Here is a 15,161-nt window from a genome sequence, read left to right as displayed (position 1 = left end):
AATTACACATATATTTATATATAAATATATTAATTAACTTTAATGTATATAATATATTTTTAAAAAGAATGATTCCTTTTTAATATCAAGTTGATGCTAAGTATTTCTTAATATTACTCATAATTTAATGTGTACTAAATATTAATTTTATACTAAGAGTCTCAAACTAACGTATTTTAAGGTAATGGAGAAGTAATTAACAAGACAGAGGTAGTAGATGGGAAATTTAATTGGCATGTTATGGTAAAAAACATTCAACACAGCACTACTATATATGGCATAAAATATAAAATACATACTCATACAACAGACCCTATAATATGACTTTATATATTAGTTAATTGATTACCCTTTGTAGCATCAGGAAGGCGCCCTTCTGGTGGAGATTCCAGTGAATCCTAGTAAATGAAAATAAAACATGACATTAATTAAGCAAATCATGTATTAAACCATTAATTAGTCAACAAAAAAAAACATTAATTATTATAGCCTCATATAGTATATAGTATATATATAGTATATACCTTTCTCCCAGGAACAAAGCGAATTGTTGGACCCCCGGTTACCTCTACCGCAATAACACCAGCTAGCTGATAATGAAACATACATAATTTATATTTATATATACAAAAAATGTAAATTAAGCCTCAAATTTCTTCAATATATAGCAATCTAACCTGGTAAAGATCTGCATATGAAACTCTGGGACATTTGGCCTTCACTTCCTCTGCCCAAAATAAATATTTTTATGTAAAGATGTTAGTTAAAATATAGTCCAATTTTATATTAATTATATTAAATGATTTAGTTAAATATATTAATTTATTTAAAAAAATTTAACTATTATTTTTATATACAAATATTTTTTGTGTAAATAACTAGATATTACATTAAAGAAAAATAAAAGATTAGAAGTTGAGAATGGATGATGATGGTTGAATTACCACAAAATTGAACAGCTGTTTCCAAGCCCCTGTTAGCTTGGTGATTCAATTCCTGTTGATTTCTAATGGAACCATTGGCACCTCCTGTTCTCGTCTTTGCATCATAGGTACCAGCATCGTGCCATCTACGCACATTAATTAATTCTTTAGTCATGAATGTAAAAATTCATATATAGTTAATTTTACGTGAAGTTAATAGTGGAAAGTCGTTAAATAGTAATTTAGTTAAATTTATCAAATTATTTAATAACTTTCAGTTATCAATTTTACATAAAATTAATTGTGTACCTAAATTTTTTTCTTTGATTTGATTAGTGAAAAAAATTAGAATGGTATATATGAATTCTATAATATTAAAAAAATAATAATTTAAAATTATTTTATTTAATTTAATATATATAATTATATGTATATAATATTTAAAACAACAATGTTAGGGAACCAACTTTATATAAGCCAAGAATCAGCCAACTGGTAAACCAGAGGCACCGGTGACTTTAATCGGATGTTGCTACTGATAGACACACAGATGTTTTTTTGATGATTTTGGATATGATTTCTATGTTTCATGTGTTACGCATTAATAAAACATAATTAATTATATGGAATCAATTAATGAATAATCGGTGATTCTCTCCTAACACTAGCGTATCTTCTCTCATATTTTGAACGTAGTCAATAATAATTTAACAAACAAATAAAATTATAAATTAATAAAACTAATTATAATTAATTATGTTATTCTATTTTTTGCTGATTATTAATTGGTTCCATATACTTTTCTATTTAATATTATATATTTATTTTAAAAATAATTAATAAATATAAAATAAAATAATTTTAAGATAAAAATTTAAATATAATTAATTTAACATAAAATTAATAATTAAAAATAATTAATTAATTTAATTAATTTGGCTAAATTTTTATCAAATATTAACTGTATATGAAATTCACTGCATAAGAATCTCTAAAACATGTGTGATATGAAATACGTACGCTAATCGGAGCATGAGAGGAGCGCAGTTCCTGGAGGAGATAAGAGCGCGTAGTTCTCGACGCGCCTTGTCTATCTGCTTGGCGTACTCGAAGTCAACTGCTACTCCCTCTTTCGCCATTATTCTCAATGTATATATGGATCGGAATGAAGACAGCTTTCGGGTTTTTATAACAACAGAAAGTGATGAGGAAGAAGAAGAAGATGCTGATGTATGTTTTCGTTGCAAGTAAAGCATTTCATTCTCCCTTTAATTTCATTATTACTTGCTTTGCTGCATTAACAGGAAAACTTTATCGTCTTTCACAGTGATTCGCTTCAAACAATCCTTACAAGTCTTATTTTTGTGTATTGTATTAAATTAGAATTTTGTTAGGTAAACAATGATTTTTATAAACAATGAATTTTAAAATTGGTTCAAGTAAAAACAGACTATATATCAAATTATTCACTTAAATTTTAATATTAGAATAACTATTCACACACTTATTGAATTGAACATCTGATATATCTATTGTTCACATTGTTTAATATTTTTATTCTCTACCTATATTTTTCTATTAAATTATTAATAACTATTAAGGGATTTATTAATTCATTCTTTTATTTAAATATACGTAGAAAAGATATAATTGAAAATTTGAAATAACAAGTAGTTTATAACTTAATGGTTGATATGTATACTAATAGTACTATTTTTTCTTCTAATATGAAATTATGATTTAAGGATTCTTTCTTATGGAAGAATTATTAGAATCGATTTGAATTGTAAGTTTAGAATTTATACAAACGGAAACAAAAATCCATCAATATCGGAATAAAGATCCTCCTCCTCGAATAAATAGAGATAGAGTAATACAAAGGTTTTCATCTCACAAAGTAAGAATGTCAAAAGGATTGATTCCTCTAAGTTTCCCTTTTAAATTTGTTGATTTAATTATCTAGATCATTTATATATCAAGTATATACAAATCTTCAAAATAGAGGCTTAGCCCATGTAAGAAAAATTTATCGGGCTAATAAATAGACCAATTTTTTTTTTTGGTTTAAATATATAGTTTTTAATTTAAATAATTAAAAATAAATAATTTTTGAGCTAAAAACATAAATTTTTGACCATTTTCTGTCTTTCTAATAAGTTATTGGGCTGTTTTTTTTGTTATGAAAAGAAGCAACGTGTATCACCATAAAATGGAAGGAATTTAAAAAATTGCATTGCTATGGATGAGATATAAAATGTAAGTTGCGTTTTATACTTGTTTATTTTTTTTAATTTTGAAATACACCAAATATAGCTTACCTTTTGGGTTTTTCATTTTTTTAAAATTTTGTTTTAGGCTAAACGCAGGTTGCGTTTTTGTAGCCAGAAAATTCAAAAAAATTTTTAAACCCGCAAAATGCAGGTTGTATTTTGTAAGTGTCAGAAACTTATTTTTGGAAGTCCCAAAACGCAGGTAGCATTTTGTACACAAAATAATATTTAAATCCACATCTTTGCCTATAAATACGAAGTCCAGTTTCATTCATCTTCATCTTCACTTCTCCTCTTACTCTTTCTTGCATAAAGTCTTTAGTGGGGTGCTTTTTTGGCAAATAACTGTGTCAAAAAAATAAAGTTGGTTGAGGCTGAAGTTATGGAAGGTATTGTGAATTTGAGAGTATATTATAACGGTGAGGTTATAACAAACACACGTGAAGGAGTGACTTTTGTTTGTGAATGTCTGTTGTCATTTGCTATTCCATGTACCATGAGTTTTGTCGAGTTATAAAATGATCTTTGTAATAACAATCAAAGCCACATTTTGAAAAGGGTGAGCAATCTTTTATACAGAAGTCCTGTGCAAGTATTTGGTGGGCTAATACAGTTTCAAATAATGCCTATCACTGATGATGCCAATATGCAGCAGATGTTGTATGTTTATCAACAAACCCGATCTCACGTGCCGATGATAAAACTGTACGTTGAGTTTGAACAGCAGTAGGGGATGGGCACGGTTTGCGACGAGGTCAATGTTGATGAGCTCAGGGATATAGATTGGGAAGAAGATAATAATGTTGAAGAGGAATTCAAAGCTAACTATGAAGTCGATGATGAAAACGATGACAGAGACTTGGCAGGCAATCCGGCGGTGCAAAATGAAGTGAATGCCATTGTAAGCCAACATTCGTTTGGTGTTCTGTCTTTTATGTGGACTCTAGATCTCGAAGCCATGCATGTCCCGGAATTTTCTAAGTATGCGAATATGGGTATGTTATGATTATTAACTCAAGTTTCGTATAGTGCTTAATTTATTTGCCTTGTCTAACTGATGGTGGTGCGCATGTTGTAGGTAAAGGCAACGTTGCGGCAGAAGATGGCGAGTTTAGTGTTGGAATGGAATTTGGTTCGAGAGAGTCGGTGATATCTGCAATCAAAAGCTACATCATCTCTAGAGGAGTTGATTACAATGTGTATGTATGAGTCTGAGCCGCAGACATTCTATGCGAAATGCAAGGGGAATGGTGCAGGGTGCGACTGGCTTATCCGAGTTAGTTTGATTCGAAAAAAAAGCTTGTTGGGAGATCAGGAGATACAATGGCAAGCACACGTATACCATGGGCACGATTTCACAAGATCATGCCAAGTTGGACTCAGACACAATTGCAGATGTCATTAGGCTGTTGGTCGAAGCAGACCCCTCGATAAAGGTGAAGTCTGTTATTGCAGAAGTTTAAGGCATGTTCAACTACACTGTGAGTTACTGCAAGGCTTGGTTGGCAAAGCAGAAAGCTGTCGCAAAAATTTTCGATGATTGGGAAGTTTCTTACCAGACTCTGTCAGTATGGTTGAAAGCAATGACAGTGAAGATGCCAAGGTCTCGTGTTCAAATAAAATGCTCCCCGTTTACCGTGAGAGTGAGAAGGTTCAAGGTGTAAGAGTTATGCACCGCATTTTTTGGAGCTTCTATCCGTGTATTGTAGCATTCAGACACTGCAAGCCACTAGTGCAGGTTGATGGCACGCACCTGTATGGAAAATATAAAGGTGCACTTCTGGTAGTGGTTGAACAATATGGGAATCAAAATATTCTGCCTATTGCATTTGTGATTGTCGAGGGCAAGACAGCAGATGCATGGGAGTTTTTCCTAACCAATTTGCGAAGATATGTTGTTACCATTGATGGTGTGGGTATTATTTCTGACTGCCATACCTCCATCGATGCTGCAATAGCTCGCAGTAACGGTGCATAGTCACCACCAAGGGCGTGGCACATGTACTGCATTAGGCATATCGGATCCAACTTCTTAAGGAGGTTCAAGACTCCATATTTGCATAAACTCGTGGTGAACACAGGTATTTCAACTCGCTGTTATGGTTCTATTCGTACTAAATTTGTGGCATCTGCTTATAATTAAATGGTTTGTTCAACAGGCTATTCTAGGACGGAGTAGGAGTACAACAAAAACTATCAAAGGCTTAAAGAGCGGGGTGAGGCATATACTCAATGATGCGATGAGATCGGTGTTGAGAGATGGGTGTTGGCATTCGATGGTGGTCATCGTTGGGGACATATGACGACAAACTTGGTAGAGTGCATAAATTCTGTCTTGAAAGATGCACGCAACCTTCCTGTGACTGCCCTTGTCCGGTCAACTTTCTATTGGCTGAATGAGTTGTTCACTCGGGAGAGTACCGAGGATCATGAGCGTCTCCGCAACGGATTCACATATTTAGAATTTGCAACGAAGAAAGTTGAAGAAAGCTTCCGACGTGAAGGAAACATTGTGGTCAACCGGTTCGACAGGCGCAACGAGATGTTTGAGGTTCGTGAAATGTAAGATGGTACCATTTACACTGTTAACCTTGCACAACGACACTGAGACTGTGGCCATTTCCAGGTCGAGCGACTTTCATGTCGCCACGTGCTTGCATGTTGTGCCAACCAGCGTCTTGATTGGCAAGTGTACGTGTACGATGTGTACAAGATGTTTGAAATTCGCAAGGTGTACAGAGGCGAGTTTGTTCCGATGGGTGACCCATCTATGTGGGATAGATACGAAGGAGTGAAGGTGATCGCCAATTGGACATTGAGGCGGGCGACAAAAGGAAGACCAAAGTCAACCCGCTACTTGAATGAGATGGATTCGCGTGATATGCGTGGTCCTCGCCAGTGCACTATATGTGGACGCGAGGGATATAGCCGCAGCCATGTCCTCATCGCGCAAGTCCAAGCTCCGCTGGAGGTCATTAGTGGTTAAGCTTTTCAATGTAACTTTGTTATGACCTACTTCACAATTATATGTTACTTTTTTTGTAATCTCGTTATTTAATTTTTTAGAGAATAAACATTTCGAGCCAAACAGAGTTATACGAGAACAAAGTTAAATATGTCAGAATAATAATACCGAACAGAAGTTTCTATATATAAGATATGACACTGAATACAAATTTGAATACAACACTGAATACAAGATCAACTGCAACAGACTACTTCTGTCATTCTGTGGTTCATCGGCGCCAGCCTCTTCACTTGCAACTCTATTTGATAGTCACAGGTGAATCCCATACTGCTGTGTGTACCACTCATAGTACACTGGGAGAGGATGAAAGTCAATAATCTTCTCGCCTAACTGCAATGTGTTATAGCGGTCAGATCTCCACCAGTTAACTTATTGACTGTAAATCTCTCTCCAGTCATGGTTCTGTGCTCCTGTCAACCACGTGCAATGATCACGACCAAGGTCGAACGCCGGACATGGTGGAAGCTGTTGCATCCCGAACTGTCGCCTAACTCGGTCTGTTGGGTGCCATTCTATGCACTCGAAGGACACTAGCCGTGACTGGGTGGAGCGCATAACCAACTGGCCAGCAAGGACATCCGAAACCCACTCTCTCATATACGGCCGCCATATAAACTGCACATTAGTTACCAAGAGGCCTATTAGAAAAATTATTCTTCTGAATAAAAACATTGGACATTAATGGTTACAACTTACATCGTCAACTCCCATGTCGTCGAGTCCTCGCCTAAAATGTGCAATAGGCCTCCGTATATATCGTGTATGTCGATGCCAATGACTCCACCTAACAAAAAATAGAATAATAATATTAATAAGAATAACAAATTAATAACAACAACAACAACAACAACAACAACAACAACAACAACAACAACAACAACAACAATAAAAAACAATACTTCGCGCAAGTGGAATACCGACGTTGCTGAGCTGATCGCGGGGTATAGGTGCCAAGAGTGGCATACGCTCCCATGTCCAAACAAAAAGCAATATCAGTGGACCGTCCATCTCTTTACAGTTGTATCGCGAAGCACAACACAACGTTATGTATAAGTGTGCCAAACTGGCTGCCCCCCAACTATATCCTGAAATTCGGTGGAAATCTCGAAGTAGCGGTAAAAACTTCGAGTTTAATAAAGTGGTTGACTTATCCGGAAACACTACTGTTCTGAGCATGCAGAAAATGTGCGCCCGAACGTACCGCTCAACAGACTCCTAAGTATCACAAGGCTCAGTGTCTCTGCACCTCCGAACCCATGCGATATTAACCTTCCTCAACACGTGATCTTATGGACCGGACTCCTGACCAAAATAGGCAATGTAGTTCTCCACCAAAAACTGGTGACTACTGTCTGATCTACCAGTAACAGCCTCCCCGTTAATCGGGAGACCAAGAATATAGTTCACATCTTCCAACGTTACTGTCACTTCACCGACCGGAAGGTAAAGTGTGTGCGTCTCCGGCCTCCAACATTCCACCAAGGCACTCAGTAGTGCAGCATGACCTCTCATTTCACCTACTCGCGAAACATGTTGAAACCCAGTCAATGCTAGTGCCTCTGTCGCTACCTCGTTAAAGGTATCTAGTGTATTGAGTTTTCTGGGCAACAAATTAATAATAATAATAATAATAATACGATAACTAAACAGTATTATTACTATTATTATCTTAAGAAATTATTATTATAATAACAGTAACAACAACAACAACAACATAATAATAATAATAATAATAATAATAATAATAATAATAATAATATTTTATGACTACCGGTATGATAAAATACAACTATTATTCATATCATAGGCACAACAACAACAATAATAATAATAAATTTATTAGTCAAAATATATCAATAAAAAACTTAAAAATAAATATATTTATTTATCGTAAACTTAAAAAAAATTACTCACCAATTGAGGATGATTCAAATATTCAATAATGTGTTCCTTAAGTAAAGTAAAATTACGAATCATTTTTCCTTCTTCACTAAATAAAGCCTCAAACCTTCACTGATTCTTCCTCGTCACAAACTTACTCTCTTTCACGCTTAACCCCAACCCTTTCACTCTCAAATCTCACTCACAGCATGTAATATGAAAGGGAAACTGAAACTCTGATGGCCTGCATTTTGGTTTTATAGGCAGGCTCCACCACTTTCCTTTCCACGTGTCACACATGCAGGTGGGGAGACTGCCAAACGCAGGTTGCATTTTACTGTGCACCTGCCAAACGCATCTTACGTTTTGGAGCTTCGAGGTGTTGGCATGCAGGGGGCACAGAGACACATTTCGAAGCTGCGTTTTGTGGTGCATGCAGCCTTTTTAAAATCACCTCAGTCAAAACGTAACCTGCGTTTTGCAGGTTACTAAATTCACTGGTTCTACATTTGTGGATTACTCACCATGATACAATATTGTTGCACATCACGTTTTTAACTTCCATAAATAAAATAATTTATGAAGTTATTGAATTAGAATTTGAGATATTTGAGTCAAATTAATAAAAAAATTGTTAACAAACAAAAGATGATATAAAAGAAAGGAAAAAATTATGAGAACAATTTTAAACATGTTAAACAGATCAATTTATTTATTTCATGAGTCATTCTATTTTAATTTATGTAATATATTTTTGCTGAATCTGTTAAATGTCTCATTTTTACATGTTCATTTAAAAAAAATTGGTCTATTTAACAAATTCACCCCAAAGATTGAATCAATTTTTACATCTCTATTGATACAGAAGAAAGAAGATAAACAAAAAGATAAGGATTTAAACTGAATACGAAAAATACATTGAAATTAAAATAGAAAATAAAAGATAAATTAAAATTGAATACAAAGAGAATCACTCTATTTTTTACGCAATTCCTTGACGCAACAAGAAATAGATTCCTCAACCTAACTTGTCCACATCATAGTTTGAGAATTAGATCGAATTAGACTCCACAACCTTCTATCCAATTCTCCGATACAACAAGAGAGGGAAGACTCACTCAACCTCACTTGTCCGCATCATGATTTTTTCACGAAACCAAAAAGAAGTTTTCAAACCTCTAATTACTGAATCTACGATTATAATAGTTAAGGAGCTCTTTATAACCTCTTATTGGGTTAAAACAAAGAAAATCCTAAAGCCCATAAACATAAAGTCCAATCTAGTAACTAAATAAACATAAATCAAAATACATTAAAATAAACTAATAACTTTTAAAAATATTTGATCTCTTCGTATCACAAATATTTAAAACATGTATCACCTATCATAGAGACTTACTAAATTCTATGACATATAAAATTATAATATAACTCTTTATTCTATTTCAATAAAGATCCAAATTAGAATTCTAGCAATTATTAGTTTTATACTTTTGTTAATATGAGATTTTAACAATATCAACATAAAAAGTATGATTATTGATAATATATGAATAATCTTATATATAATATTTTAGCTTTATGTGATTTTTTAATCAATAAATTACAAATCTTTATATCTAAGTTAAATTATGTTATAGATTATATTGCGTTGTATTTATTATTTTTGTGTTAATTTTTTTGGAAATTTTTTAATTTTTTAATACAAGAAAAACGTTGAGTATCCTCAAATTTATCGTCGAATTCATCAAATAAATTCAATGGTAATCAATTTGCTATCGAAAATCATCAACCGGTATAAACTCGTCGGTAAATGATTATCGTTAGATTTTTTTCGTCCGACGGTAATTACCATTGAATTTAGTGACGGAATATGGTGAATACAAAAGCAGATCTTGGTGGATGTTACTGTCTTCCGACGGTAACATTTGGTGTCACTTCATTCATTTTCCTGCCATATTATCACCGGATTCATACAACGGTAAAACCGACGGGAAATATTATTTAAAATTAAAAAAAATTAATGTTACCATCGAAATATTCCGACGGTAATCTCAACTGTTGTGTTTTTATTTTTTTTTAAATTATCTTTTTCTGTCTATTTCTTGTGTGTCTTGATAATTAATGATTAAAATAGTACTTCAAACCTTATGTGAAGTACGAAAAATTTAAAATACAAATACCGAATGATGGTAATTGAAATATTTAAAACCATGCTAACTATATTACATTCACAAAACTATGTTTACATTCAATGAAATATATATTACAAATATGCAAAGTTTCTTAAAGAAATACATATCATAGAACTATATTTACATTAACCCTAATCAGATTCATCATCTTCTTCCTCTAGTTCATCATCCTCTTCTTCCGATGTAATTTTTTAATTATCATCGAACTCGTCTTGTTGCTGTGAGGGATATCCAGACGTTAGTTGGAAGTTCTCTGAACGCGACTAGAAGCAAAGACTCCATGAAAACGTAACAATCATGGCTCTTCAACCCAGCAAGCCTACCTTATCACACGTTTGCACACCTACTCAGGTTAGAGGCATAACCATCAGAAAACCTCAATCCTCTAATCCACCTACAAACATTTTGCCTCTATTCTTTTGTTAGAGCAAACATCGCATTTGGTTTATTCCACCGCCCGTTATCAAGTCTCCTTAAGTTCAGATCTGGCTGCCTGCAAATGTCCATCAAGTCTAACCGCGTCTTATCGTTATTCTTTGTTCGTTCATCGTTCATTACTGTGTGCATGATATTATCAAACATGTTTTTCTCAATGTGCATCACATCAAGACAATGTCGAACCAAATTGTTTCTCCAATAAGTCAACTCCCAAAATATACTCTATTTAGTCTAATTATGCTCCCTGCCATATCCCGGAGGTCTCAAACCTGTCCTATTTTCAATGTTTTTTGGGATTCTACTGATACGATGCCAAACTTGTCTATCACTCATCTACGCGGATGTCTCTTGGTGTTCAATTGCATTTATTTTGAACGAATCTTTATTACACCGAAAAGGATGATCCATGTCGAGTAATCTTCGATAGCAATCAAACCGTAAATTTTTACCACTACTGGTCAACCAAAATGCCTTTGTATCTTCTATACAAATAGGACATGCCAAACGACCTTAAATGGACCAACCTGACAATATCTCGTACGCAGCATGTAGTTGGAAGTTTGTCTTCGTCGAAATATCATATGTTTCAACACCTTGGATCTACAAGTCCTTTAACTCATCCACCAAGGGATGCAAAAAGATATTTATTTTGACATTTGGATTGCTTAGATTAGGTATGATGCAAGTTAGGAACATGTACGGATCCTTCATGCATATTTTGGGACTCATGTTATATGGTGTTACGACTACAGGCCAACAAGAGTACGTGTTACCGAAATTGAAATTCGGTGTGAACCCGTCAGAGCATAAAACTAGTCTAACATTTCTCGACTCGCTCGCAAATGTAGGATGGATGATAAACCCCATTTTTAGGGTTTATCTTGTATTGAATTTAGAGTATTTTGATAACCTTTTCTCGCATTTAGCCTATGAATTAGCATGGTTTTGTTATCTCTCCCGTATTTGTGCTTAAGTGTAAAAACATGCTTTTTAAGCCTTATTTTGATGAATTCTAATTTCTCCTTGATTCCATAAGATGCCTTGATGTGTTTGCTAGTAATTCCAGGGTTGAAATAGGCTAGGCATGGATCAAAGGAGCAAGGAAGAAAGCATGCAAGTGGAGAGAAGCACAAAAGCCAAAGAATTGATCTCGACTAAGCACGCGCACGCGCACAAGACGCCCGCGCGCACATTGCAGAATCGACCAGGGACGCGCACGCATACCGTGCGCGCACGCGTCGTAGTCCGCACGTGATTCTGTTATTGCAACACGTGCCTGGCGATTTTGGAAGGTTTCAACAACCAACTTTGGCGCCAAATTGCATATAAGAACCAAGGATTGAAGGGGATTAATACACATTCACATCCATAGACTCATTTAACAAGTTTTCTTAGATATTTTTAGTTAGTTACATTTATAGAGAGAGAAACTCCAACCTCTCTCTAGGATTCATCTTCATTTTCTCAATTCTCAACCATTCCTTGGTGAGATCTATTGCAACTCTCACTTTACTTTATTCATGTTGTAGATCATCTTCTCTAATCTCAATTAGTGTTTGTAATTGTTCAATTCTCATAGATCTTAGATTTAACTTTGTTGTTTTGGATTCTATTAATTCATTGAAGATCTCATTTTCATTGTTGTTCATTGTTGATTCTTGTTAATCTCTTGTGTTGAATCACTTTGATTCTAAACCTCTTCTCAATTTTACTATGTCTTTCATTCTTGCTCTCCAAATGTTTGAGAAAATGCCAACTTTAGATATGGAGTAGTATCCCCTCACTTGGCCTAGTGGTCGAGTCATTGGAGACACTTGAATAATGGATGTCAATTGTTGATTAAGGATTGAGAATTGCTAATTGACTTAGAGTGCACTAAAGCTAGACTTCCCTAGGGTAAGACTAGGACTTGTGACTCAAGTTAGTTACTTTTACTTGACTTTCCTCTATAATTAGGGGTTAACTAAGTGAAGCAACACTCCTTTGTTATCACAATTGAAGGAAGCTATAGTGATGGAACTTCCAATGTTCAACCTTGGCCAAGGCTTTTAATATTGATTGATTGTTGTTTTCTTTTATTAGCACTTTTATGCCACACTCTTCAAGCCACAAAAGACCACTTAACCAATAACATGCATCCTTATAGCATTCCTAGGGAAGAATGACTCGGGACTAATACTCTCGGTTATAGATTGTAGAATTGTTTGATGATGGATTTTGCGTCAGTTTAGACTATACTACGACTGATTACTCGATAATTTCTATACCGGCAAAAATTCATTCATCAATGGACCCGATCGAAATGCTTATAGGCTTCTCCATGTGACGAGTGTGTCATGATTCCATCATCTCTCTTGTTATTACTATGCGAGGTCATGTAAGGGGCCGAATTCATCAATGCATATATACAATCGTTTTAGCCTAGAGATTAAGGGTAAGTAGTGCATCTATTTCATTGGAACTCTCTTTAACCGGCATTTACCAATCTGTTCTCAATTGACTTATAACCTCGATGATTTACAGATTTTGCATTCAGTTAGGTCTACATCCCCCTTGTAATATAGTGTACACCTATTCAAACAACAATCAATTTTCAATGAATTTAGACCCAATTTCGAAACTAGCTTCTTTGCTTCGTAGTGGTTTCGGGGGATACCAGAGGTCCCGATAGGTACTAGTTCGTTGCAAAGGGTGGCCTACTTATAAAAAACTCTTGCGTATGATTTGACTTCAACTTAATAGTCATAATTCTAACACATGCAGGCAACTCTGAATGAACATTTCCTTTAAACAACGATCTCGTAGCAAATTCTAACAGATAATAAAATATCTTTATCTCTGAGTTAGGCTCTTGTTTAGCCTTTTCCTGCTCTGTAACATTTGTTGCATCAAACACCATCTTATTATATCTCTCTTGGTTAGCCTCCCAAATCATGTCTTCCATGTTTAGTTCTCTTTCCACCCGAACCCTCATTAGTTGACAGTCGAACTTATTGAAATTCAAGCCAGACCTGTTAATTCCCTGTTCGTCCAATTCTCCGTGTTCCATCCACATCCAATACTCATCCTTGAACCCGTTACGATAAAGGTAAAGCGTTATATCTGTAGGTCCTAACCACTTAGTCAGCCAACACTTTTCACACGAATACCTAGATACCCCTTCAGACCTAAACGGTTCCATGCTGAATACATGCCCAACAAATGCGTCAACCCTCTCAAAATATTTAAGTTTTAATCGCCCCGTCCATCGTTATCTCTATCATACATTCATAGACGATAACTTGGAATCATTTTGAATCACATACCCTAGAATTCGACAAACAAAACAAAATTATTAACGTTTTTACAACTTCCGGCAGAGCATACCCTATAATTAAAATATTCTGCAAACCAAACAAGTTTTAAAACAAATCGCACGAAATTTTAGTAGAATTTCCCTTAACTCAGAGACATCCATCAAATAAATATAACAATTTTTACAAAGAAAATAACTGCAAGCATATATTAGAACAAACACAAATTCAATAACATATCAAATCCTAACCGTTCTAGTGCGCAATCCCTTATAACTCCACAATTTTCTAACAAACAAGGATTTCGAAAAGGCGCCTCTACGCGACTTTCTCCTACTTTCGTCCTAGAACGCTATCATAGGAAAAGTAAGTCGAACATAAAGCTTAAACAATTGATTATAGTTAGAGATAGAAAACCTACTTGAAACACGGATGCACAGAATACAGAAGAAGCGAAATCCAATTAATTTCAGAGAAATAGCATTGTCCTAATAAAAAAAAAACTTATTAAACTCATAAGGTGAAACTAATTAATTAAACAAACTACACAAAGTCAAACACTATTAATCTCACCCTACTTAACCTACATTAACTTAATTATAATTTATATTTACGTTAAATTAAGATAAAAAACTTCTAATAAAAAATTATATTATCCTATTTTAATCAATAATTTGATAATAAAATACATAACAAAATCCTATACTAAAAAAAAAGAGAAAACTAAACACCACAAACGAAACCCTAACCACAAACTCCATTACCATTATTTAGTCAACAATTTGAAATAATACCTAACCCTAAAGTCACAAAAAAAAGAAAAATAGTAAAAAAAAAACTATACTAAACCCTAATCACAAATTTCATTACACTAATTTAATCAATAATTTCATAAACTATTTAACAAAAACCCTAAACTCACATAAAAATCTTAATAAAATTAAAAATCTATGCCAAATTTATCTTTGATGGTGGCTGCGGAATGCTGGAGCAATGGTGTTTCCAGTAGTGACGGCGACACAGATGACAGTGGCTACCAAAAACAGCGGCAGCGTTCCCAACCTCCCCAACGATAACACCAGAGGCTCTAGCAGGTGACGGTAACGCTAGCAGCACCTCCTCCGATGGCGGAG

At 34.4% G+C, this 15,161-nt stretch overlaps 1 protein-coding gene across 2 annotated transcripts in view; it reads right to left on the bottom strand.

Moving 5' to 3' along the window:
- The window catches only part of LOC107487471 (L-ascorbate peroxidase 3), a 4,651-nt gene extending 2,548 nt beyond the window's left edge, over positions 1 to 2,103 (bottom strand). For both annotated transcript variants that reach the window (XM_016108113.3, XM_016108114.3), the window contains exons 1-5: positions 1,944 to 2,103; positions 945 to 1,069; positions 678 to 727; positions 525 to 590; positions 350 to 398 (exon numbers count right to left, since the gene is read on the bottom strand). In XM_016108113.3, coding sequence (XP_015963599.1) covers positions 350 to 398; positions 525 to 590; positions 678 to 727; positions 945 to 1,069; positions 1,944 to 2,062 — 409 coding nt within the window. In that variant the 5' untranslated portion in view covers positions 2,063 to 2,103. The remainder of the gene's footprint in view (positions 1 to 349; positions 399 to 524; positions 591 to 677; positions 728 to 944; positions 1,070 to 1,943) is intronic.
- Between the last annotated feature and the right edge of the window lie 13,058 nt (positions 2,104 to 15,161).

This window comes from Arachis duranensis, chromosome 5 (assembly GCF_000817695.3).
Source record: "Arachis duranensis cultivar V14167 chromosome 5, aradu.V14167.gnm2.J7QH, whole genome shotgun sequence".
NCBI lineage: Eukaryota > Viridiplantae > Streptophyta > Magnoliopsida > Fabales > Fabaceae > Arachis > Arachis duranensis.
This window is presented reverse-complemented; position numbering and strand designations above follow the sequence as displayed.